The 26,631-nt window shown below is 30.2% G+C and overlaps 1 protein-coding gene across 1 annotated transcript; it reads left to right on the top strand.

Moving 5' to 3' along the window:
• The first annotated feature begins 1,439 nt into the window (after positions 1–1,439).
• On the top strand, positions 1,440–25,859 carry AstCC (Allatostatin double C). Its single transcript, XM_081994815.1, has 4 exons — positions 1,440–1,776; positions 4,603–4,827; positions 18,991–19,143; positions 24,166–25,859. The coding sequence occupies exons 2-4, from the start codon at positions 4,648–4,650 to the stop codon at positions 24,268–24,270; spliced, it is 438 nt and encodes a 145-aa protein (XP_081850941.1). The 5' UTR covers positions 1,440–1,776; positions 4,603–4,647; the 3' UTR covers positions 24,271–25,859.
• Positions 25,860–26,631: the final 772 nt, after the last annotated feature.

Here is a 26,631-nt window from a genome sequence, read left to right on the forward strand (position 1 = left end):
GTGTTATGGTTTAGTTCTGAAATTTATTGAAAAACACAACATTTTTGTTCTTATATAGAGTGTCTTAAAAATAACTTTAAAATAGATGATCAGGTGATATAAACTGTTAAATAACGTCACAGAGTTGTCGTCACTGTTTCATCACTTATTTGGTGAGAGACAGGTTGTCCTTTTTTCTCCTCTGCAACGTGGCAATATCATCTGTGAGACGTTTCGGTTTTTGGAAAGCATCATCAGTTTTTTTTATAGCTTTACTTCTTTTAAATGTTTTTTGCTGGATTCGGAGATATATCAAATGTTACGGTTCATATGTTACAGTTTATTAAAAATAATAAGAAATAAATAAAAGCATTTTCACAAATAGTGTCTTGGATATGATATCAATAATTGATTAGAACAAAGCGAGCTCCTTGTCATCATGTGACAGTTTGTCTGATAATGGAAAAGTGGCATTTATTTTTAGTCATATAATCCACTAAACTAGTAAATAATTTTAAATCTCATAAGTTCTCACAATTTTTCGAATTTTTTTAGCGGCAGATTATTGAAATTGCACAACTTGACCCCAATAGATCCATTTCTTTGTATCTTTTTTTGGAATCGAATAATATACAAGATGTATTATTTTCAATGGTATCTTAAAGATTATGTGGTTGGAAAAGGTACGGAATGACACTCAGATTTTTTGAATGTGACAAATGAAAAAGGAAACGTTACAAATGTTACATTGAAAATATTTAGGTTTGAATTACACTGTTACGTCACTCATTTTACTTTGATTTTGGCTATACCTCGGTGGTGCCCGCAGGTGGACTGAACCAGTGAGTAGTGACTCAATACTCACGGGTAGGTATTGAGTATTATTGTCTATTCAAAACTAGTGAATAATAAGCATATTATTAAACAGTCGTTAAAAAATTGTATTATTAATTTTATTTATTGCATGGTATCAGTAGAAAAAGTTAATTTTGAAGGCTTAAGGGGGACGATAATTTGTTTTAGGGGGTTTTATTATAAAGTCACTATTCGTTTTACTTTGGTAGGGCTAGAATAAGTTTGATAAAAAATAGAACAGTACTACCAAGACTTATTTTAAATTTCCTCAAAAAAAAAAAAGAAAAAAAAAAAAAAAACGGTTTAAATTTAAATTAAAAGGTTCAATTGTACTTAATTCTGATTTTTGACTAGATCCATATAGTAAAATACTCTAACATTTTAAACTTAGTTTGCACAACTAACCGCTACAGTGACTAATTAATTTACATTTCAGTGATAATAGAGCATAGTTTTAGGGTTGCAATTTACTTTTTTTATGTGGCGAAACAAGTTTAGTTTCTATTAATCACCGAATTGCAGGAAACTCCGTAGAAAACCGTAAAGTTACGTTGAAAGTTGCGCGTTCTCCTGTTGCGTAGTCGGGGGCGACCGTTTAAAAGCTCTACTTTGGAAGTTGCAAGTACAGTGTATATTACTGGCACGTTTTGAGCTAAACCGATAAGAACCCCAGTAGATATCTCAAAAATTATTGGTTTATTAAAATATATTTTATAAATAATATTTTATAACTTTGCAATTTGTCGCAATTCTTAGAAACTTGTATTTGTTTTTAGTTCAATAAATAATCACCCGGTAGATTTTTGGTGTGCCAAATTAGGTTACGTAAATTGATTTAGTCAAAATAGTTGCCGTACAGTGATTTTACTAATTTTTGTAACTCGTAAGTGCTTGAAAGTTTGCAAGTTTACTTTTCTCGAGAGTTTTTTACTTAAGCGCTAGGTAAGTACATACTTTACTTATTTAATTTAAAATTGTTAGTGATATTTTAACAGATTTTGCATACACACAACTTCTTTTCTATCAATTGATTTCTTAATTAAAAATTAATCAAACCAATAGAAGAAATGTTTGCAACACTTATTTTTCTTGTTTTTGTGTGTTAATTTTTTATTTTTTTTTATTTTAGGTTTTTCTCTAAACATTTTTGTTTAAAAACCAGAAAAATTAGTTTCAGAAAGTAGTAATTACTGAAACCAACTGTAAAACACATTTCATTAAAAACTGAAACTAATAATCAAATTCAGTCAAATTTTCGACAGTATACATAGCTAAAATTTTTAGTTAATTAGCTTTTACACCGCAGTTTGCTGTCAAAGATATTAATGAATTTATTCATAAAACTAATTCAAGAACGAACAGTGCAAAACTAGCAAAAATGTTATGTCAAATTTGCTGTTTTTGTCTTTTGTCAAAACTTCTACAGGACATCTACAGCAGGTTTAAATATTTCATTCCTTTTCTTCCCAGAAGGCTTTATTTACAGCAAAATCAACAAATATTATACTGCTTGAAGTCAGCCAGTTTATTAATGGGTTTTGCCATAAGAACCGAGAAAAGTTTGAGGCAAAAGTGGATCAAAATGACGTTATATTTATTACGAAACAAATTAAGAAATTAAGAAAACAAAATAAAAAATAAATTAAGAAACCAGTCATTCTTTGAAAGATAATTTTCACGTTTTTGACCCATCTGCAGATTGTTTTAAGTCAACTTAAGAATGTCCTTAAGTTGAGGTCTATTAACTATTTTCTTTCTAAGAAAAATCTAAATCTAAATTTGCTTTTAAAAAACCCAAATAATTACTTTCAGGAAATAGTAATTACTGAGCGCAATTGTACAAAAACATTTCAATGTAAACTAAACAAACACTGACTTTAACGTAAAAAACATGAAACTTATGGTTATGTTCATATGTAACCATGCAAAATAGTCTTGAAAAGTTTCAAAGTAAAAGTGAATACATTTACAAGCCTAATTTCATGATTTGGAGCTTAAATTTACGGAATATACTATGCAGGATCTGAATCTTAATAAAACACTTACTTTTTTTAATTATGGCGTCAAATTGCCAAAATTTTCTTTCATATTTCAAAGCTTGAGTTGTTGACCTCAAAAATATTTGTTTTTCCTTTAATGGTTAATTTTTATTTTAGTTTTTCCTATGATTTCTAAACATCTTGGGAGTTGATGAATTACTTCGTTTTTTAGAATTAGAAGTTACAATTTTTGGAGTCTATCAGAAAAAATCGTTTCAAAAACTAGTAATTTGAGAAAATAAATGGTAGGAAAACGTTTCAAAGAAGTCTGAAAAATTACTAAAAATGAAATCTCTTTTTTTTGGTTAAATTATCATAACTAAACTGTACAGATTATATCAAAGGACTTTCTATTTAAATTCCAAATGCAGGAGCAGTCGTAACATAAATGAACGCCCTCTCCCATTTGTATACTCATATTCTGCGATTGCTTGCATGTTCATTACACTAATAGTTCATTAAAAAGTAATTTTCAAAAAATACTGTTTAAAGATACGATAATTTACAACTTTTGACCAATTTCCGACGTTCTCGGTTTTTCCTCACTATAACACTTTATAAAGATTGCTTTATTGTTTTTCGATTGCCTTTTAAGAAAAACGTTTTTTACCAAGTATAATATATCGTAGGCGATACTGAAAAGAGATGAAATTTACCTTTTTAGAGGTTTATTTCTAAAGTCACAGAAAACTACATGTATTTTGTCAAGTATATAAATAATTTTATTTATGTATTCTTGACATATTTCTACAGCATTGACTGAAAAGGCTTCTTCAATAATCGTGAAGCTTCTTGAAATGTTTGTTTTCGTATTCGGAATGAGCACATGGAAGTAACTGCCTTTGTCTTGGACTTGGCTGATATCCAAAAAGGTTAATTCGTTGCATCGATAAGCACCTGCGACTCCCATGATCGTTGCAACCTGTAAAAGGTTCAAAATAAAACATTTCATATGTAAATTGAAATATTAACATCGTGAACTTCCTACCTTAACTTGTAAATATTTCTGATCCGGTGCTTTTCTCAAAAGATCTTCAATTTGCTCTCTCTCCAGTATCTTTGCCATCTTCGGTTTGTAATTTCTTGATGCGGATTTTAAAAAAAATATGAAGTAAGTTTACTATAATACTTCTATGCACTTTTAACATAGATTTTAACATCGAATATTTTGTCCACATTGAAGAAGCAGCAAACCGTTTCTTCATTAAAAAAATAGGATATTAGAACCTCTTCTGTAATTACTCCTTCTGCTAACCCCTTTTTTTCTCCAGTTGTTGAATTCCACCAATTCCTTCTCGTATACACTTTTACTTTTCGCTGGTAGCACACATGAAGTTGCTTCTTGACCTTCTTGTTGGATTTCAGCAGGAATAAAGAGATTCTCACTCATTTTTTGATAATGCCGATGACCTTTTTAAAGGCTTGTTAATCTCCTTATATAATTAATAACTATAATCCACAAAGCAAAAGTCTGGTATACAGGGAGATTGATAGTCGACGGTGGGTTGGACGGGTTAAGGAAAAATGAAGCAGAAAATTTTTGAGTTTTTTGAGAAGCGAATTTCGAAATTTTAATGTACAAATTGTACACTTTTTTACCAGACATTTTTATGTGTAGGTTTTGGAATCATTTCTTTTTGAAACGGATTTTTCTGCTACTGTTATGGTATTTAATATAGCTTTATCAAAAAAAAACCTTCATATACTACTAAAATATAACTTTTTTTAGATCACCTAATGAATCTACACTAGTATAATCGAGCTCCTGAAGATAATGTATCCTGCAGCAGTTGTGCTAATCATCCATTGCGTCATCTCGTTGTCATCCCTGAAAGAGGCCGCTATCATTCCAATAGAAACGTCGCAAACCATTCAAAAGAGAGATATTGTTTCTGATGGATTGAATGAAGATTATTCTGAATATCATATGGGAATTCGTTACGATGAATATCCGGTAAGTAAAATTGTACCTGTGTAGTTTTTGGGGCATCCTGTATAACTCAGATATTAAGTCGTTTTTTTAAATTGGGTAGTTTTAAATGTAATCTTGCTAATGCCGCTTTTCTTCCTGCAAAAAAGTCTAAAGAAATTGTTGAATTTGAAACAAAATAAGTAAAAATAACTTTATTTTTAAAAATATATTATATTTGTATGTACAGTCGGATCAGTGGCAACTTTCAAAATATTTAGGTGATCAGAAAGGGAAATACTATTCGTCAAGCAACAATTTTGCTGTCCCATTCTTTTTGATGAGCGGTTTAGATCGTTTCGTAAATATAGGTTTTTAATTGCCTAAATGGTTCATGGGGCTTAATCTCTCATATGAATGTGTTCAACTAATAAGAAAGTGTGTTTTATCGCCATTTCTTCTCATCTTCTTAATTCATGTATAATTAATATTAATATTACAGTTGCTGATGCAATTATAATAAACAACATTAGAAATAAGCGAAATGGCAGAAGCTTTATTAAATTAATTCAGAAATAATTATATTAATCTCACTTAAATAATATGTTTTTTTTGGTTGATTTGTGTCAATAATTTTAAAAAGTTGACAATGTTCTTAAAGAAAAACATTTTCCTGAAACAACAGATATATCAACTGTGTTACTCATTAATAAAATGCTTCTTCTAATTAAACGAAGTAAAAATCTACAAGGTATTTTAATTAAAACAATCAAGCTGGTATACTTATTATGTCAATAATTTCAGGTGAATTATTTCAGCTAAACGACTCATTAATTTAATTTATCCTAAGTTTGCCAAATTTTAAAATTTTTTTATATTTAATATTATAACCGTTTAAAGCATTGTGCATCACTCTGTATTTAATATGGGGTGACACAAGTTTTTATCGTGACAATTGGTCTCCTGCTAAAACACAAAGAACTCTGGTAAAATTTTCATAAAATCAACTTGAAACTACTTGTTTTCAATGTTGTCATCAGTTAAAAAATACCAATAAATAGTACTTCTTAATGCGACGCACTTTGAAAATGTTTTAAATTTTTATTAAAATTAGTCACTCAAACAAATGACGAAACATGTTTATAGGAAAATTTATTTTTTGTTAATCCTTCCTTATTATTTGCAACAATTTTCTGATTAAAATTTGGAACACCCTGTATACTAACTCCTAACAGTTAAAACGACAAAATTCGAGTTCTTTTAAGTTTCGCATGCTTAGGTGAGATTTTTAACTTTGTAATGTTAGGTTAGTAGATAATGGAAATCTTGGTTAATTTCTCTAAAAATTAATGTTAAACGGTCTTACAATAATGGGGTTTCTCTCTCATAGGTAATACTTGACTAAATTTCCATTTATAAGTTACCTCTGTCCTCGATATTCTTAAAACAGTAGAGCAGAGCTTTCTGAATTAGATAATTTTTAAACGAAGAAAAATTGTAGGATTATCATCCTTATTTTTTTCTGCCTTACACTGAGATTCCTATTCCTTTTTGCCAGGACCTAGCAACTCTATTCATACTTTTTTTGGACACTCTGATCGAATTCATTGACATGACATGTTTATTTTATTTTATAAGTGTTTAGTTCCTTTAGACATTTTTTCACTAGAAAAATTGACCGGCAGGCAATTTAACAGAAAATTGTAAAGTCCCTACAAATTATATCTCGCAATATTATACTGGTATTGTAACCATTAATAATTTATACAAAGTTTTACAGAAGAGATTTTACAAATTTTCAAAAGTTTTGAAGAGGCTGATTATTGATTTACGGAAGATTGAAAGTGGAATTTGTATGCATATCTACTGTTTATAAGGAAATAGATTTCAAATATTTGGGACACAATTCCAATTTTCAAACCGATCTATTGAAAATTAAAACAAACTTCTCCAGGGAGACCCGTTTGTTGATTTGGTTAATGAATCACACTTTCCGAATTTTTCTTTTTGTAATTTTTCGATAATAGAGACGTTGGCCACGATAGAGCGATAAACGAGTTTCCTGTTTGATGACAAAGGGATTTAGAGCCTTGTCATAAAATTAGACTGCATATAGTTTCGCAAAATTCTGTGAGATTCAGAAATCAGACATTCAACACCGGAATGGGCATAATTTATAGTACTTTCAGTAACATTTCTTGATGTGTTTGCTATTGCAGATTATATTCTAGACGAATTGGTATTTACTTAAAACTCTATGAACAATGCATTACGCGATGATCTTCATCTAATATACTCTGAAAAAGTAAAAAAAGAAAACAAAAAAAGATTTTTCCAACTTTTGGGATGTAGTACAGTTGGTTTATGGCCGACCTTAAAACTATGAATTGGCCATTGGAAACTATGCGTAATTGGCCATTTACATTGATGATCGTAAGTAAAAATGTTTTAAGTGATACAGGGTGAAAACCAAAACGGAGCTTCTTTGAAGAATATTCATAAATCTTTCTTCTTTAAGATCCTACATTCTTGAGAATTGCATGTCAGGAATTAAGGGACATGATCGTTTTCAAGCAAATTGCATTTTTATTTATCTCAATTTCATAATGCACATTGGTAGAGAAATTGGTGTTTTTTCTGATAAATTTGTAATTTTCTCGAAAACTGTGACAAGTACGGAATCAAGTAAAGAGGCAAAAAGTTTCTAAATTGAACAAGAAATTTAAATGTTTAATAAAAAAATTATTGGCGCACCAGATAAAAAGTTTGTGGAAGAAGAAAGGGGGCCAAAACCCTAAAAACTTTAACACCCTATATTTGCTTAATGTAGAATTTTTGGAATATAGTTTATGGGAAACTATAGATATTTTTAGACGTAGAATACGAGGTTCAAATTTGCGCATTTTTTAAAAAAAACTGTTTGGTGCACTCTGTGACCTTTTGCCTTATAATCCCTTAAAAAGGCCCTTAAATGCAAAAACATTTTAATACAATCTTGTGGAGGATCAAATTTCTTACAACTTTTCTTATTTGCACTTTTTTGTTAGATGTAAAAAAATTACGCTCCTGTCAAGAAAGAGAAATTTTGAAAAACATTCTATATTTTCCAAACGATGACAAATAAAGATAAACAGTTTCCGCCAACAAGATTTTTGTCAAATTTAACAAATTGCTTTTAAGAAAGGCAGTTTTTATTTAAAAATGTCCAATTTGACCCACCCTGTACAAGAAAATGTTTTCGGCACGATTTTCAATTATTTGAACCTGCCTAGTGAATTACTTGTTGATTAACTATAAAAAAATAATGATGACACCACTTTTAGTAACTCCTTGTAAGTCTTTCAATAAACAAAGTCGGACTTTTTGTTAATGGTTACTTAAATACCAATTTAGTATAAAATTTTCTATTTATGTGTTTAGCATTAGTTTCATTGCTAAACATCCAAACACATTCCCACACACACAAACACATCCTACGTAAATTTGACCATCTTATATTACGTTTTTCGCATCAATACACGACGACTGACGTTAGAGGCAAAGAACGATGATCTTCATTGAGAAAACAACCATAAATCACATGCACTGTCCCGATCCGAAATATTCTGACCATTTTATCGTTTTGGTCCAAATAACAGGTGTGACAAATCGATTTCAAATAGATGGAATTTTTTTTGCCTTCGATAAGTGCGATTTAGGAAAAGTGTGCAGGCGTGCATGGAAAATTAATTGACACATCCTTGATATGGATTGAGTTTCAATAGAAATATGTTTAATAATTGAAAAATGTTATGTATTGACGTCACAACTTAAAAAAATCATAGTGTAGATGAGAGAAAAAGTGTGGAAAGGGATGAAATAAGCACATCACTTCTATCCATTTGTATTAATCACTTTTGAAATTTTTAGTTACAATGATTTTATGGTGCAGCAATCATAACTTACCATCCAAAACATAAATTTGTTTACTGCCAGCAGAAAAATATCGTTAGGGCAAATCGAGTCTCGAATGTCACGAGTCTTCATAAAGCGGTAAACAAGATTAATCCAATCGATTGGGAAATGCGTATACAAATTATCACCCATAAATTTGCGGTGGAAAATCAGTGAGCAAACTAAAAAGAAGCTGCAGGCCAGGTTTCACATCGTTAAAAAAATACTTCCTCCACTGTTTGGCGTGCCATTAGAAGTTTCGGATTTCCTTCCTCCTTAATATGTCTTACCAAAACGGCGTTGGAGTATAACCAGGTGCAACGTCATCCAACGAGAGTTCAATATCCACTTGTTGGTGGTTTCACTCCTTGTCAGCTCTCTTCCTAAACTTATTATCCATGAAAGAGAGCGGATTTTAGGTAACCGACTTTGTTTGACATGTAATTAATTCTAACTCATGTTTCGGGATGTTATATGACAAAAATCAAAGTAAAATAGCATGACATAACAGTGTAATAATTGACGTGTGCTTCTGTATTCATAACATTGACTTTTTATTTGTCTTTTCGTCATATCCAGATAATAGATTCTGAACAGAAATGTAAGGTATACACTTAAAGTTTCTTGAAAGTTTACTGAAAATATATCTAGATAGGGTCACAATTACACTTTTAGAAAAATTGAAAAACGGTTTTGGTTTTCTGATAGTCTGAAGGCCACATTTGTTAAAAATGTGAACAACAAATTAAGGAAATTGGCTGACTTGTTTACCTCCATATTAGAAATCTTTGTTAGTACAGCTAATTAACTGCGAACGGTCTTCCTTAATCCATCTCGAATTTGCATGATTGGAGATTCGGAACGATTGTAGCTCGAAACTTCAGGTGATTAACAAACAACAACTTACGTTATTACCAAAATAAATAGTCTGCCATATTTATCTAGTCTAAAATAATCCGATATTACTTACAAAGACAAAACAAGTCTGAGTGTTTATATTTAGATTGATAAAGGCCAAGAAGTTATGTCTATTGTTGCTTTATTTTTTCTCTTTTTACCTTATTAGGTTAAAAAACTACATTTTGTTTGTCACAAGGGCCAGTATTTCCATCTGCTAATAAACTTCCTTGTAAATATACGAGATAAATAAAACTTTAGTTGTGTATCAATCGTCAAACATACTTTGTTCGACCAATAAAGCAGTTTATTGTAAGGTTTTTTTGTTTGATACATCAAGTAGCTAATATTAGGATAATAGGAACTAAAATAAAATATGAAACATGCATCTTGCTCACTCGGTTTGAGTTTTTAAATAAAAAATGAGCTACTAAAATAGAAATTTTAAAAGAAAAATCACAAAACCAGTTACATCCCAATTTGTTGTTATATATTTTAAATATCAGGTCATCATATTTTCTTTATAGAACTTTAACACTTTCTTAAATAATAATAATGTTTTTCAATTTTGAGAATTGAATTCTAAGCTATTTTTTCCCTACACCTCGTTTTTTTCTTGTATTACGTACTCTACTTTATTGGAAATGCCGATGAAAATACTGACCCATAGGATAACCTAGAGAAGAGGTATTATAACAATATCTATTTCTAGATAAATTCAATATTTAATAATAGTGACGTAAACATAAATAAATAAAAATCAGCATTATGGATAAATCGTTATTCAGAGAAGAAGGTAATGAACCATAAACGCAGTTCAAACCAAATAAAACAGTAAAAATGTTTATGAAAAACTAATCAAAATCATCAAAATACACTGAACCAAGTTATAGTAGAAATTTTTCTCACGCATATGAGTGCAGAAAATTAAACTTTCCGCGTTAGTGCGATTAACTCACTTTTAATGGGCTCATCCCACATAACGTAAAACTGCGTTTCAATGCATATAAATTGGGAAGCTTAGTTTGAAATGTCGGAATTTGTAGCTTATTTATAAAAAAGAAGGTTTTTTGGTAATTTACAGGACTTTGAAAATGCGTAAATAAATTCAAATCGACGGTTTTGCCGCGTATATGACGTAGACGACTTTCAGCAGTTTTATTGGCTATGGCTGTCTGATGGTTGACAGCATCTTCCGATCAGCTGATTTATATCCTCAAAGTCAAGTCACTAGTGAAGTCAGCAGAGTGCAATGTTGCCAAATAACACGTTTTATACCACGACACGACAACTTTTTTATTTCACTGGACAAATTGTAATTTGATGTCAATTTGACATAATGTCTTTAGTCTAGTGTGATTGTTAGAAACTTAAAAACTGTAAACACTGAGATGATTATAGAAATAAATACCGTCTTTTATCGTTTCTAATTTGTCAAAGTTAATTTGAATCGGTAAAAGTTTACAAACTGGCAACAGCGGGCCTAGAAAAAGCTGATGATAGAAGTGGCTCCTTTAACCTAATTGGTAGAAAACCGTCTACGTCATATCTAGCGGGCGTTTTAAATGTTACTATGAAATTTGAATCTTTTTATTTAATTCTTGTTATTAGAATTAGTATTTTAAAAAATAATAAAATACGTATTCTTCTTTTTCTAATGGCGTTTTAGTGAAATCTATAAGAGTTCAAATAAAAAAGTTACAATCATTCAAAAATTTAAAAAATGCTATTTTTGCAAAAAGTGCAATTTTGGCAATTTTTTATTTTGCTCCAGGAGGGTTCCAATGCACAGCAAAGGGCATATTTATACGAAAAGACCTTAACTTAGGTGAAATAAGTACAAAAAAAAGCAGTTTAGAATTTTTCATTTTTCAAAAAAATTGATTCAAAAATTAGGGTTCTTTTTTACTATTTTTTGAAATACAATATCTCGGTAACATGAAGAGCTAGAGAGGCCAATTTTTGCTCATTTTGTAGTTTTTTTTTATCCTTTTTGTAATGGCGTTGTAGTGAAATCTATATGAGTCCAAATAAAAAAGTTACAATTTTTCAAAAATGAAAAAAATGTAATTTTTGCAAAAAGTGCAATTTTGGCAAATTTTTATTTTGCTCCAGGAGGGTTTTAATGCACAGCAAAAGGCATATTTATACTAAAGGACCTTAAATTAGGTAAAATAAACTTTCTAATGGCGTTTTAGTGAAATCTATACGAATTCAAATAAAAAAGTTACAATTCTTCCTGAATTTGTTGTATCAACCGCCCAAAGTTTTGATTTATTTTTGTCAAAGTCAACAGCACGCTCCAAAAGAAATATGTATTATTTTCAAATGAGTGTAATGAAAATCAGGAATAATTTATAATTTATAACCGTTCGTAGAACATATTTTGTGCCAACACACTTGTGGAAAGCATTTTTGCACACTCGACTGCAAAAGCTTGCGGAGAAGTATTGCTTTTCACACTTGTTGTCTAAAAGTTTATTGTCATATGATCTTGATTAATATAGCAAAAAATACAATTAATTTTTAGCCTTCCAGCAACAATGTCAATTTTAATTTACTATCATTTGCCATATCCGTATCAAAGAACACTAATTTCCCATAAACTAGGAAAATACTCGCTATCTTTCCTATTAAGTATCATGATTTCTATGTTTGTTTTTCCGTCTCGTTGCTAAATAAGCCAGTAATCTAATACCCAGGAAACGTTTTTCCGTAAAAGTAGAAACGAAACAAGAAAAAACGTAATAGCGGGAGACTGGCTAGTTTACTCGTAATTCACTGTCTACATTCTTAATTAAAATCCTGTACAGCGTTTCCTTCATTTTCAATCCACCCCCTCTATTTTGGACCTTGAATTTTACGCCCTGACGATATTTTAATTGTACTGTAGCTTTTTTAATATAAATAAACGCGTTTTAATTTTTAATGTAAAGTTTTCTAGTGCAGTGGAAATATTAAAAAGTGCAGTTCAGTTTTGTGTTATCTGGTAAAGTTTATCCATTAAAGGGATATAAAGAAAAACAAGAAACGATTAAAAAGTACTGACTTTTATATTAGACAAAGAGGCACTTTAGTGCCTAATGTTGATAATAATGTAAATCAGTATTCGTGCATGTTGTGCGAGACAAATTCACCAAAATCGCTTAATTTACGATGGTGCAACAAGTAATTGCCGTTTGCACCGTTTGCCTAAACAATGTTGAAATTAGCGAAAAGTTAAAAGCAAAAAAGTTCCTGGTTATTAAGTACATGACAAGGATGATTACAGCCTTTTAGGTTTTAGGGATGATCATCAATTTGTGTACGTTTATGTGCATGAAAGTGAGTAATTAGTGTCAAATACATTTTAACTTAACAAAATCTAAACATGTGGGTCAAATTTTATTCTTATATTCTTGTAAAAATCTGATAAAAAGTGTTCTTATGATTGTTAGTGTACCAGCTTGGTTTTAATGAAGTTAAATTAATATCTTGCATTAGTGTCAAGAGAAACGTTAAAAGTTAGACAAAAAAATAATTTAAAAACAGCTCAAAATACAACTTTAGTGATGTTTCCAGACAATTTTGTTTCGCTAGTCTGTTTCCTCACACTGTATACTAACATTCAAGAAGCCTAAACTATTTACGCGACAATAGATTGTTCGATTATCTTAGAAATTCTTAACTAAGATTTAATAATTACTTTTTTACAAAAATTTATGTTTTTGTTCTTTCTATTCTTACTAAAGGGTGACGATGGTTTATTTATTATTAACGAAGTTTGTCGACACTACCTACCTACACTTAGTGGAATTTGCAGCCCGTAGTATAATAGTGACTGGCGGATTTAATCTATCTTAATTAAATGGGAAAAGGGCGTTAATTAATTTTCGATTATTAAAGTGAGCGCTCAAAACCAATGTCCCCTGATGATATTATTAAAAACGTTTTGTATTTAAATTGTTGGGTAAAAATTATCAGAAAACCTGATTGTTTTATATTTTTGCTTTAAATTGAAATTGAATATAAATTTAAATTAGTAATAGCACAAAAATGTTAAACAACTAACGTTAATTATTAGTAAATTTTAAGATATGTACCTACTGAAGATATAAACGAATATACAGGGTGTGACTGAGGTGTAGTCAAAAAATGAAAAATTCAGTAAAAAAATTTTTTTTTTATAATAGCCTTAATCGGGCCTTGTGGTCAATATCTCTAATGTTTTCGCCAGTTTGGTGATTAAGGGCCGTATAAAAGAAAGAAAACACCTTTTAATCCTTAAAAAAATTATTAAAATCGAGTGAATCAATTTGAAAAAACAGCCGCTCAAAAGTGACCAACTTTGACGAGCAGTTTAGTATGACTTATATGCAAAAGTTGTATTATTCAAGAAGTAGGAGACATTCTAAACTTACCAAACCACTTAAACTTTTGACTAACTCAATTTCATTTTAAATTGACTTTAGGGACGCATCAACAAAGTATTAAAACATTTCACTCGATACGAAGATTAATGCATTAATGCAGTGGTAGACTCCAAAGACTTATGTCATAGTTATTTACGTAACTAGTGTGGAAAACATTACTTTTTTGCACAAGACTCCAGTAGCAGCTCCAGGTGGGAGAAAGGATCAGAGAAAGGGTGCATTCTATTCCTGGACATATTTAGATTGTGAAAAGCAACACTTTAACGATAATTTTAATGTGATATGTAAATAATACCAATAAAAATAATAAAAGAATTGCCAGAACGACAATAACCATGATGTTCATAGAAACAAAAAAAGTTGCCTAAATACTAATGATCTCCTGTTTTATTTGATCACCCAGTGCATCTTATACGCATCTACAGGTATGGAAATGAAGAAGAAAAAGGAGAACAGAACACCCTTTTTTTTCTAAAACTGTGGCAGGTACCGAAAAAAACTGAGTTAAAAATTAAAGAGACAAGAAAGTTTCTAAATTGAACCAGAATGTTGAATTTTTTTTAAAAGGAAGTCGTTGGCGCTCCAGAAAAATGTTGGGGAAGAAAAAAGGGGGCACAATCCCCAAAAAAAAACCCCCTGTAAAGTTTTGCAAAAACTTGGCATTCCAAAGATGTAGAGCATAACAAGATAAGTATAGTCCAAATTTAAGCTAAATATGTCAAAAATTGTAACAACTATAAAGAAAAAACTAAAAAAATAAAACTTTAACCCCCTGTTTTTTTTAACGAAGCCTTTTTGGAAAATATGAGTATTACATTTTTTGCATATTTCTGTTTATGTACTTTCGGCTTTCAATACCCTTTCTAGGTGTTTGCTTTTCGGTTAAAAGTTTTTTTGAAATACTGTCAGTGTCAGTGTTTGATTCATATCAACAATTGATTGATTTGATTGATTGAACAACTTGCTCTTTACTTGGTTAATAATTTTTCTCGGTTGCGTGTTTAATAAATTGTTTTCTAATTCTGTGATCTGTAAGCGAGATATTAGTCCGGTTTTGTCAAAAAAAGTAAAAAAAGTAAAATAAAAGTACGTACTCTATTATGGGATCCAATATTTTCTAGTTGTCTTTTAGTTCATTTCTGAATCATGACGCATTTGGATCCGAAATCAAGGTTCAAAAGAAAGCGTTGCAGGTATTCTGTTATTTATTATTATTATTATTGTTTGGCAATATTGTTGTTTTCAATATTGATAAAAATATTTTTGCAATATTTGTGTGCTACTAGGAAAACTTTAAGTAATGATATTGGTAATGACTTTCTGGTTAAACTAGCAAGACAACGGGTATATAACCTATAATTAACCGTCGTTCACCTCAAACCATTTAAATCGCTTGAATAAATTCTACGACACAAGCTGTTGTACGAAGGTGTTAAATAAATAAGATTACGGGTTAAAGTGTCCTTCCAAAGGACAGTCTTAATTCAGAATAACACGGGTTTAGCAAACTCGCTGCGACGTCCTCACAAATTATACCAAAACTTCAACTAAAATAGTTAATTGGGTTCCCAAAAGAGGAGAAAAGCCACATTGTCCGCTAGAAACTGAAACGTTTCTCCATTTATTTGTTTGCACTGTAGTAGCCAGTGAAAGCTCAAAAATTGCTTTTTATCCACCGAAATAATCTAATGGGTGTTTAATTGGATTCTTCTGCACCATCAACGTTCAAAACGGTATTAAACGCTTTTAAACTTAATCGGGGTCGAGGTTATTTCTCCCGCTTGTAATTTTCCGAAGCCGATCTGTGATTAAAGGTTTTTTTCTGTCCCGTTCCGACAAATGTCAACGATCTTAATTCGCGGAGTAAATAGGACAACAATCTTGTTTTCTTTTTAACGGTTCCTGGGGTGATCTAAAAACGTCCGGCTTAACGCTGTAATGTTTGAGGCGCTACTCCATTTATCCATTGAGTGGTATTTTATGTCGGTTTACCGCCCCCAGAGAGGTCTGATTTTTAGAAGAATAATGGAAAATGACGTTTATTGGACGACAAATACCCGTTTTATAAAATAGTGGATTCTTAACTTTAACAATAATGAAAGAATTTGATTTGATGGTAGAAAGTTCTGATAACTGTAGTTATTAATTTATGCAGGCAATCTCAAATTCCAACATTTTCTTATTAAATCATTTATTGTGATACTGGTTGGGATGAAGGTTGGGCACTATTGTTAGTAAGAAGATGCTGCAACCGAGACATTACTTAATATATCTGAAAAGAAAATGACAATCAACTTAATGTTGATTATCTAAAGTTTCAAAACTCATTATATTCATAATTAGCATCTAGATTAATAGACAACTAGGAAGATGAGAATAAAGTAGATAAACCCTGATATTAGAAATTGATGTTGGGGCTTATTTACAATTGGGTATAGTATTCTTAATGACCTGTAAAATGCTCTGGTGCTGAATATTATAAAAAATATTTAGTGACAAGTGACAAATAATTTAGTGACAAGTTAGTATTTTTAAGAAAAAATCATTTTAAACATTGAAGTTATTCAAAGTATCTCATCCATTTTACTAATGCAACATTTGAAGTAACGATACGTCACTGATTTGTGGTAATTTCTAAAAAAATGTTTTTAAATCTAGAGAGTACAGAGGGTTTCAAATTTAACGAGAAGCATGGATATCTTTATTTTCTAACATTTCAAATGAAGAATAAGTTTCGACTTTTACGAACCATCCAGTTTATTAATCATTATTATAACTTTTTTCAAATCATGGAAATTCTAAAATTTTAACTTGAAAATTGTCTTGGAAACGATGCAAATTGACTTAAAAAGTTTCCGGATAAACTGAAAGACTTTAGTCTTGAAAATAGACTTTCAGATAAATTAAAAAACTTTAGTATTGAAAATCAACTTGTAGACATGGAAAACTATTTTTTCTAAACACAATTTCTGACAACAATTTCACACATTTAAACTTTCAAAATTGACTTGGACACGAAAAAGTGACTCTGAACTAATGAAGTCACATCAGATGTTTAAAATTTGCATTTGAAGAAGTTTTCATAATATGAACACAAATTTCAATATTTTAGTCTTGAAAATAGTCTTTAATACAGGATATTGACATTAGGTTTATGAATATTCACTTTTTTACTTTGTTTTTCATTTTCATACAACTCTGGTTTAGTGCTTTAAAACTGCTTTCAGCTGGGAAACTAGAGTTTCAAGTTTTTGACTTAGCAGACTTAAAAAACAATTTTCACTTTCTTCTTAGGCTTAAAAATGTCACTTCAATCTTTGTCACTAATAAATTGACTTCTAGACACCTCAATGCTAAAAATTTAAGTATTTCTTAAAAGTCTAGACTGCTTTTAGTGCTTTAAGGCTCTTTTCAGCCTGAAAAATCAAGTTTCACGACTAAGTTTTTGACTTATCAGCCCTGAAAACCAGTTTGTACATTGTCCATAGTCTTGAAAATATAATTTCAAGCTTCTTCACTGTTAAATTGACTTCTACACGCATCGGTGCAAAAAATTGGAGCATTTCTAAGAAATTCGGACTGTTAATGCTTTAAGACTGAAAAATCGAGTAAGATTATCTGTAATAGTAAAAGTCAAGTTTCAGACTTCAGTAATGAAAGTCCAAAATTTGGACTGTTACTAGATTAATTGAATTCTACACTTTAGTTTAGGAAATCAAGTACCTACACCAATTAAAGAGAAAATACACTTTTGGACTCTCTTTAGTCTTAGTAAAGTCATTTCTAGCCTTAAAAGTCAATTTTTAGACTATTTTTAGTAGTAAAAAATGAGTTAATGCGCAACAATCTTTGTCTTGATTTCCGGACAGTTTTTAGTGGTTGAAATCCAATTTGAAACACTCAAAAATGGATTGCAGTCTAAAAAAAATAATTTTACGACTACACCTATAAGTAATAACAAGTTTAGACTATTCAGTACAAATTTGGACTGTCACAAGTATTAAGTTTAGTTTTACACGACCCCTAGTGCTAAAAAATTGAACGTCAGTAAAATTAGTCCAAAAATCCTGTCTCAAAAATTAACTTGTAAACCTCCCAGTTGACCAGATTTGAATCCTTTTGAACCATTTTAAAGTAAAAGATACTTTAACCCAGGTAGGCTGTGGTAATTGTCTCAGACTGGTAATAAACTAATTAAATAGATATACAGGGTGGAATTATTATCATGCAAGTTGAAATTTGCTGTTTCACTTTTTTACTGAATTAAAAATTCAATTGAATATTGCTCTAATGTATTCTTTGTGCTAACCGTGCCTGGAATTGAACTACAGGGTGTTTAAAAGTTAGTTTTAACTGTCAACATTTTTATAACAAACTTGAAACAGTAAAAAACAATTCAAATTTGTACGTGGTGTCGATTTTTTAAACTGAAATTTGGAGGAGCGTATCTTCCTTAGGAAGCGTTTTTCAGGATAATGACGAATATATCGAATGGTGAATTATTGACACTTAAAACTGGACCACCCTGTACATGGGTGTCCCACTGGAGACTACCGCTGTCGATGTTATGAAAACTACAAAAGCGCTAACTTTTGGAATATTTCATTATTTAAGTTTTGGGAGTTTGATCTGACTCTCTAAACATCATTCAATCGAGGATTAAAAACTACAAACTAAACATTTAAAACGGTAGTCCATGTTACTCAAAGAGACTTCGTTGTACGACAGAGTGACACAAAGTCTAAGTCACAAAAATCTCTTATCACAAAAAAATTATATTCACAAACTATAAAGTAACTATTGTAGTTAAAAAACTCCTGACCAACAAACGTTTTAATAAAGTTGAAATTTCTAACTGACATCATTTATTTAATTTGGTTTGTGTTTATCATAAAAATGGAGATGGAGCGAAATATATTTGGAAACTGAAAATACTTGTTCCTTATTTTCAAATTATTTTTTTTAGACAATTGTTCCCAAAAAAAGAACCGCTCTGCTAGTAAATCGACTAATGGTGGCATTGAAAGAGGCCTTAGAAGAGGAGGAAAAGGAGAAAAGTCAGAAGATTCCCGGAGTTTTTGGCAGCACAGGAAACTTATACTCCGATGACGTTCGAACAGTAAGAATCCTATTTTATTTATTACAGTCTAATTTTTACTAAACCTTTACTACCAGAATGACAAATAATCGTAGATTATTCAAACCGAAAAACCATTCTTTTGTATATTTATTTTGACGGAAACAAAACAGCCTTGACTAAAGTTAAAATTAAACAAAACGCAAATTTCCAGTTGCAATAACTGTGCTGTGACATAGATAAGTGTGTATCATAACTTAAGAAATTATAACTTTACACACGTTTACTTCAATTATGATTTTAATCTGTTAACAAAGTCACTAAGTTGATAACAACACAAATAATGACGTTCTTATTAAAATTACGCACTTTGTATCATGTAGTGTTCAATGATCAATCAACAAGCAGCAGCAATAGAAGTAGCAAAATAAGGCAAATAGTGCAATATACTCGTAAGTTGTTAATTCTGCAAAATATGCATTTGAGAATTTTTCTTTTGAAGTACTGGCAGCCACAAACCAATTATAATTACATATTTCATCTCCAGATAAGTAAAATTGAACTTCTTTGAAAAACATTGCTTTTAATTATCACTAAAAAGTTCTATTTAATATGAAAAATTACTTGTCATTTTCCTTTACATATTTGAAAATCGAGCATAAATAGGTGGATGTCATACATTATAAAATTATAATCTCTCCAAAACCTTAATACGCAGGTTAATGGGAAAATAGCTTGCAAATCTGTATAATTGTATAGCGATTTTGTATTAGAACTACTAGTTTCAATTAATCATTTGCCTATTTCTGGCGTTGCAGACTTTTGAGGTTGTCGATCCAAGTTGTGAAGTAACGAACTTTAATCTTTAATTGATTTAAAGCAAGAAGGTAAGCATTTGAATGATGTAGTTGTTCTAATCTAAATTAGGTTTCGCACATTATAATAATCTCATGAAATCTCTAACACAACTATTACATTAACAACTTTTTACTCTTAGTTCAAATTGTAGGACACAAGCGAATTATGTATGTCCTATTCTAGCAAAACATGGTATTACACTGAAATTGCAACGAAATTCCTAACGCGGTTTATTTCTCATTCTGTAGTTTTTGACATCTTTACAACAAGAAGAAGATAGAAGCCGTAATGTTTGCCATAAAAGCTGAACAGTTTATTACACGTTGCCCTTCTTGCAATAACCCTAAAACCACAAAGTTTATTTATTGTTAAGTTTAAATTTTTCTTCTTTAAGGTTTCTAAAATAAATTTAGTTATTTACGAGTTTGAGAGTATTAAACTGTACAGGTCATTCCAAAATTTAGATGCTAATAGTTCAGCGAGAGTCAACGATAGAGTAAATTTGTTTTAGAGAATATTAAGATGAGTTTTTCCATGTAAAAGTAGCTGTAAATGATGTCTAAACAATTTCGAAAAAAGTGCACATTGATATGTCTTGTTCCTGTTGGCTCATGAAAACTTTAACATCTTTTAAATTTTTTTTTTTTTCATAATTACCTGTGTATACTCAAAGTTGGGTATACATAGTGTAAAAGGGAAAAATTTTGAATGATGAATACGTTAAAACAGTTTTCAGACTTGTTTTGAAGACAGGTTTTGTGGAATATTAATTTTGTCATGTCCCTTCTATATCTTATAATTTTTGAACAACAATTTCTGTATGTAATAAAATACTTTCGCAGGAAATAGTTTTAACCCGAATATCTCGATATTGGTTTGTTCTATTTGTTTCAAACGGGTATACTTAATTTTATTCAAATTTATCAATTTGCTGAGTTTATTCAAGTCAGCTAAGACTTTATCGTATTTACGTATATCTCTCACTTATATCTCGTAAACTACGCAATATTTTATGTAAAATAGTTCAGTACAGAGGTGTAGAGCATAAAATATTCTAAGATTTAGTGGGTAGAAAGAGAGACCTATTATTAACCATAACCAGGATAAAGTCGACAAAAGTTTATATTTCTCAAGGATTCTTTCAACAATTATTAGTAACTTAAAGTGTTTATAGGCTTTTACAATACGATTCTAATCCTCGTTTTATTTTAAACCAAAATTCTACTTTATTCAAGAAATATTACAAATTCACGGAAATGTCACAAAATAAACATTCTAAAAGACGTTATTTACCAACTCAAGTTATCAACAGACACTATAACCACTTTAAGTAAAATTGCTGGAAATTATGTATTTTAATTTCCGACGAACAAAGTGCAACTGTAATTGTAAACAAATCTCACTTCATTCTTGTTATTCCGTTATTCAATCGCAATGCCTTTTGATCAAGAAGCAATGAACGTCAACTAAACAGTAATTAATTGGAATTACTCTTGGTGGGCGTTTCCAGACGTTTTCAAATAAAAAAATTACACAATACAAACGTAGTTAAAACCAAACTATATTATTTTAGACAACAAAAATGTAATAACTTGGTGCTGGCTCAACTTAGTTACCAACAGAAACAGTCTTTATACAGTATGAAATAAATTCATTATTTTTTAAAAGGCACTTTTTTTTTCAAAATTCCTTATACACTTTTCTATAGTCACTTTTTCTTGTACGTTTTTTGACATCAAAGCGATATATTCAGGATTAGCTGTATATTCTAATTAATTTAAATGCGCCGAAAAAAAATAATAACATACTTATGGACTAATACTCATAGTTTAGAAATTAGAGCAACTTAAAACGTTCTTATCAGTTTTTTCAAAATTCCTATAATTGTTTGCATATTTTCAAATGAAAACACCAAAATGTATCGTAATTTGTTATACAGGGTGTGCTATTTAAAATAACCAAGTAATCTGATCTTAAATACCTCCATTACTTTTGACAGTTCATTATCACCCTGTAGTATTTTCTTAAATATTAAAGGTGTTTAAGTTATTAACTCTTAATTAAATTGAATTTTGTAAATTTGTGTTTTAGAAAAAAATATTTTTATTTATGTTGCAATATTACAAATATTTCAAAAACCATTAATAAACTGCTCGTCAAAAAGAATAGGACAGCAAAATTTTTGGTCTTTTTTGAGCGGCTGTTTCTTCAAATTGATTCACTCGATTTTAATATTTTTTTTTGAGGATTAAAAGGTATTTTCGTTCTCTTTCTGATGACCTAAATGATCTTTTTGAAAGTTCCACGGATCCGAGTATACAGGGTGTGACTGAGGTGTAGTCAAAAAATAAAAAATTTTGTCTAAGGCAATTTCTCGCAAAAAAATTTTTTAAATTTCACAATAACCTTTATCGAGTCGAGAAAATGAGATTAGCAAAATTACATTTCAATTTACTTACTTTAGGTGAATATTTATAAACCGCGTTCTACAGGATGGGTTAGAAAAATCATACAAAATCAAAATTCGGTAAATTTAATTGGAAATAACGGTTTTTAATTTGAAAAAAAAAACAGATCCAAAACATTCATATACGATGACTTTGGGGGCTACAAAACCCATTTGTTCTTAATACTTTGTAGTTTCCCCAGCAGTCCGTTGCAATTCCGCAACCCATGCTTCCACCAACTTAGCAAAACAATTTTGGAGAATTTCTTCCCATTAAACCCTCACCATTTCTGCTAACTCATTCAAATTTTGAAATTAATGCTCTGATACCGTTATTTTCTATTAAAATTACAGAACAAGAAGATTTACGATAAAACGTATTATTTTATTTTGATTTACCCTGTATGAAGGCATTTCATAAGTTTTTACTTAAATTCGGTAGTTTTAAGTGTATTTTTTCTAATCCCGTATTTCTTCCGGAAAAGATCTAAAAAAGTTGTTGAATTTGAAACAAGAGAATTAAAATAAACCACATTTTAAAAATGTTGCAATACATTTTGTAAACGCTTCTTAATCGCCAAACTGGCGAAAATCTCTAGAGATATTGACCACAAGACTTGATTAAGGTTATTAAGAAATCCAAAAAAAAATGTTTGCGAGAAATGGCCTTAGACTTTGATTTTTGGCCTACACCTCAGTCACACTCTGTATTCTCGGATCTGTGGCAACTTTCAAAAATAGCATTTAGATCATCGGAAAGGGAAAGAAAATACCTTTTAATCCTCAAAAAAATTATTAAAATTCAGTTACACAACTTGAAGATATAGCCGCTCAAAAAAGACAAAAAATTTTGCTGTCCCATTCTTTTTGACGACAGTAGCAGTAAGTTGTCTTTATTTTACTTCTAGGGTTCAAAAATTATCTAAAATAGAGATGTATCTTTGTTTTTGGAGCACCATGTATAATATTAAATATTTTTAAATTGTTCTTTTAAACAATATGGTATGCCTGTAAAAATTCTTGGAAATGAAAATACAGATCGTTTGAAGACAAATTTTTACACTGTCAGTATACTGACGAAAAACATCAGTATTGAGTGTTTCACTTTCAGTCATGAAAAACACATCCAGCCGGTCGACGCTAGATTCACCATTTTTCCATGCCAAGATAAAATCAAAACAAAAAAAGAAATACTAAAAAAAATATTGGAACACTAAATACAGATACAGTTATTGTAGTGTTATGCAACACTCAATTTAATACTGACAAAGCAGTCTTTAATATTGACTGTTTGAGGACAATTTCGATAAACTGATGATATACTGACAGTAATACTGATCGTGTATATCGTACGTAAGGAAAAGTAATTAGGGACGTTTTTGAGACATTTTCAAAAAAAAGAGCCGTTTAAAAAATAATTAATTTATTTCATAATTTATGTATACACTGTTTAGGAAGTTCCATTTGCTGGCAAAGGTATAAAAGTTTTCCAGTGAGTAAAAATAAACGCGTGTTTATTAAATTGCGATTCATTGATGTCTTCAGACCCTTATGTTAATTCGACCGTATATTTCTGACTTGCGGTCGCTTCAAAAAGGAGAAATCAGTCCAAGGCTGTATAGCGCTTCTTTAGTTGAAGAATTTACTTTAATGAGAGACAGAGCGTTTTGAAAAGGCTTCAAAATGTCAGGGTTGTAATGTTTCAATGAATTTACTCGAGTCTTTAAGGTCATTATTCAAATATTTTTTTGTCTTTTTAGATGGATTTACAGCGCAGAGGACACCAATCTTCGCTAACGAGCAATGGTCAAAACAAGGCAAAGCTTTACTGGAGATGTTACTTTAATGCCGTCACTTGTTTCTAATTTGAAACATTACAAAATAGGAGAAGAGAAACGGTCAATTCTTGAGTATGGATTTTCTTTTACTGCTTTGTAAATAATGATTGATAATTTTGAATACATTTAAAAATTGTAACTCATTTAGCACGAATATCAAAAATAAAAACTAAATATTTTACGCATTAAAAAAAGTATTCACAATTTTAACACATTATTAGGGCCAGTGGTATAGGTTTTAGTTAAACGCCAAGTTTCACTCATTTTAAATGGTAAACCTATACAACTGATCATTACGCAGTAAAATTACCTGAACTCTGTGAATTAAGCAGCAGAGTACACAAAATGTATTTATTTGCTGCATTTAATAACCCTGTATACGATTTTTGCATTACATGGGGTTACAAAAAAGGTAGGTCAAACCATTAAAAAAACTACAGATTACTTGAGAAAAATAGAGCCACTGTATTTGATATACACTGAATCTAAAATTAGTTGATTAAATTTTTTTAGTTTGAGTATTACCACAAAATCTTGTAGTAGGAATATTTAAATTATAGAAAAGATCTTTTTAGCTAAGGAAATTTAATTTATGCTTTAACACAGCATATCAAACAACATGTCCCGAGCAATGGTGTCGTCTATCATAGTAAAATTTAAAGCACAAAATATAAACTTAATACAGTGTACGCTTTACAATGTGCTATTGAGTCTTGCTTTTCAATATTAATTAAATCGCCAGTACTTTTTTAAAAGGCTTAAATAGAATTTTAAAATGAGCCAGGCATGATCTTCCGTGACGTAATTAGAGACTCTTCACTTGTACGTAGGTGGAAGACTAGAGTCGGGAGGCGAATTATTCATTCTTTGTAACTAGTGCATTGTTGTCAGTTATTAACACTTGCCTAATAATGTCTTGTTTTTGACCATTCTATATTTTAAAGTGAATATGGCAACCTGCCACCTGCAACGACATAAGAATGTGATTCAGAGAATGTTGACACTTTGGAAGTTGAAACTTTGACATTTGGTAAAAATTTATATACGACATACGTCCATACATGTTTTGTTTCGCTCTGTTTGCTGTAAGCATAAGACAGACGGGGGGCAACTGGCCTTTTCTACGTCACATGGATCTTTTTTGTATATGGTGTACCAAAAAAACGTGGTTTTTACTCACTTATTTTTAGCACAAAGGAAACTACTAATTACCATAAGCAAATCCTTTGGTAGACGACCCCATCATAACGTATTTATTATTGAGTTGACCTAACTTTTTTCAACACCCTGTATAACCAATATAACTTTACGAGAAGTGATTTCAAAATTGAATATAACTATGATACTAATGTGGTGTTTATGTATTATACAATTAAGTTAATTCAAATTGTGTCGTAATTCTTGTGTTATAAGCTTTTACTTTTTGAGTGTAATTTTTTTTACTGAACGTAAACATAACCGTTTAATATTGTTAAGTGCAAGTGTATTCAAAATAAAATAAAATTAATCAATATTTTTTAACTGAACGTATCCTGTGCTCGATAAGGTCAAAAACGTCTACTTATTGTCGGAAATAAAAATTCCGAATTTGTATTAAAATATATTTATTAATATGACATTTGCGTATTTTATTGCAATACAAACAATTATTATTTTATATTAAGTAATAGTAGTACAAATTTTGATACTGTTTTGTTTCAATTTTGTTGTTAGATAATTATGCTTCTCTCTATAATTAGGTTCAAATAATCTGAAAGTTTGGCTAATTAGAATCTAAAAATAATGGATTCAACAACAAATATACATTTTTAGTAAATACTATGCATAGTGGAGATGGTAATTGTTGACAAAATTTTATGGTAAGTAAGGTTTTCCCTGTTATGGCCAATAAACCCATGTGCTACAAAAGCTCTTTCGAAAATACGCTTGTGCAAAAATTAGACTTGGGCCAGATAATTATGTAACACCTTGTATTGAAATGGGATTTTCTGGACTTTTACAGAACCATACATACATCCAATTCTTTTTAAACATTTGCGGTCAGACTACAAGTTTAACAAAGTTACCTTTGAAATTGTAAACTCTCCACCCTGTATATACTTTCAAAATAAAGAATTTTTAAACGGTTTCTTATCAGTATACTTTGATATTTAAGTTATTTATGAAAACTTTGAAAATTCCGTATCTAGCCTATATTTTGGATCTTAGAAGCTGTAAAAAAGTCAAACTGTTAATTTTGAACTGTTCTTTCATCTCGGGCTAACTGAAAGAAGAGAAAACATATACAAGGTGTTTAAAAAACAAAAATAACAGTTAATTTGAAACTAACGCTCTGACAGTTGTGGCCACGTTGTTTTCGAAATATTCGACATTTTTTTGTAAATTGAG

This window comes from Ips typographus, linkage group LG1 (assembly GCF_016097725.1).
Source record: "Ips typographus isolate SLU linkage group LG1, UJ_Ityp_2.0, whole genome shotgun sequence".
In the NCBI taxonomy this organism is placed as follows: Eukaryota; Metazoa; Arthropoda; class Insecta; order Coleoptera; family Curculionidae; genus Ips; species Ips typographus.

Coding starts and splice junctions, on each gene's coding strand:
- AstCC (XM_081994815.1), top strand. CDS start 4,648: ATGTATCCTGCAGCAGTTGTGCTAATCATCCATTGCGTCATCTCGTTG. Junction 4,828..18,990: donor TTCGTTACGATGAATATCCG/GTAAGTAAAATT, acceptor TATTTTTTTTAG/ACAATTGTTCCCAAAAAAAG. Junction 19,144..24,165: donor ACTCCGATGACGTTCGAACA/GTAAGAATCCTA, acceptor TTGTCTTTTTAG/ATGGATTTACAGCGCAGAGG.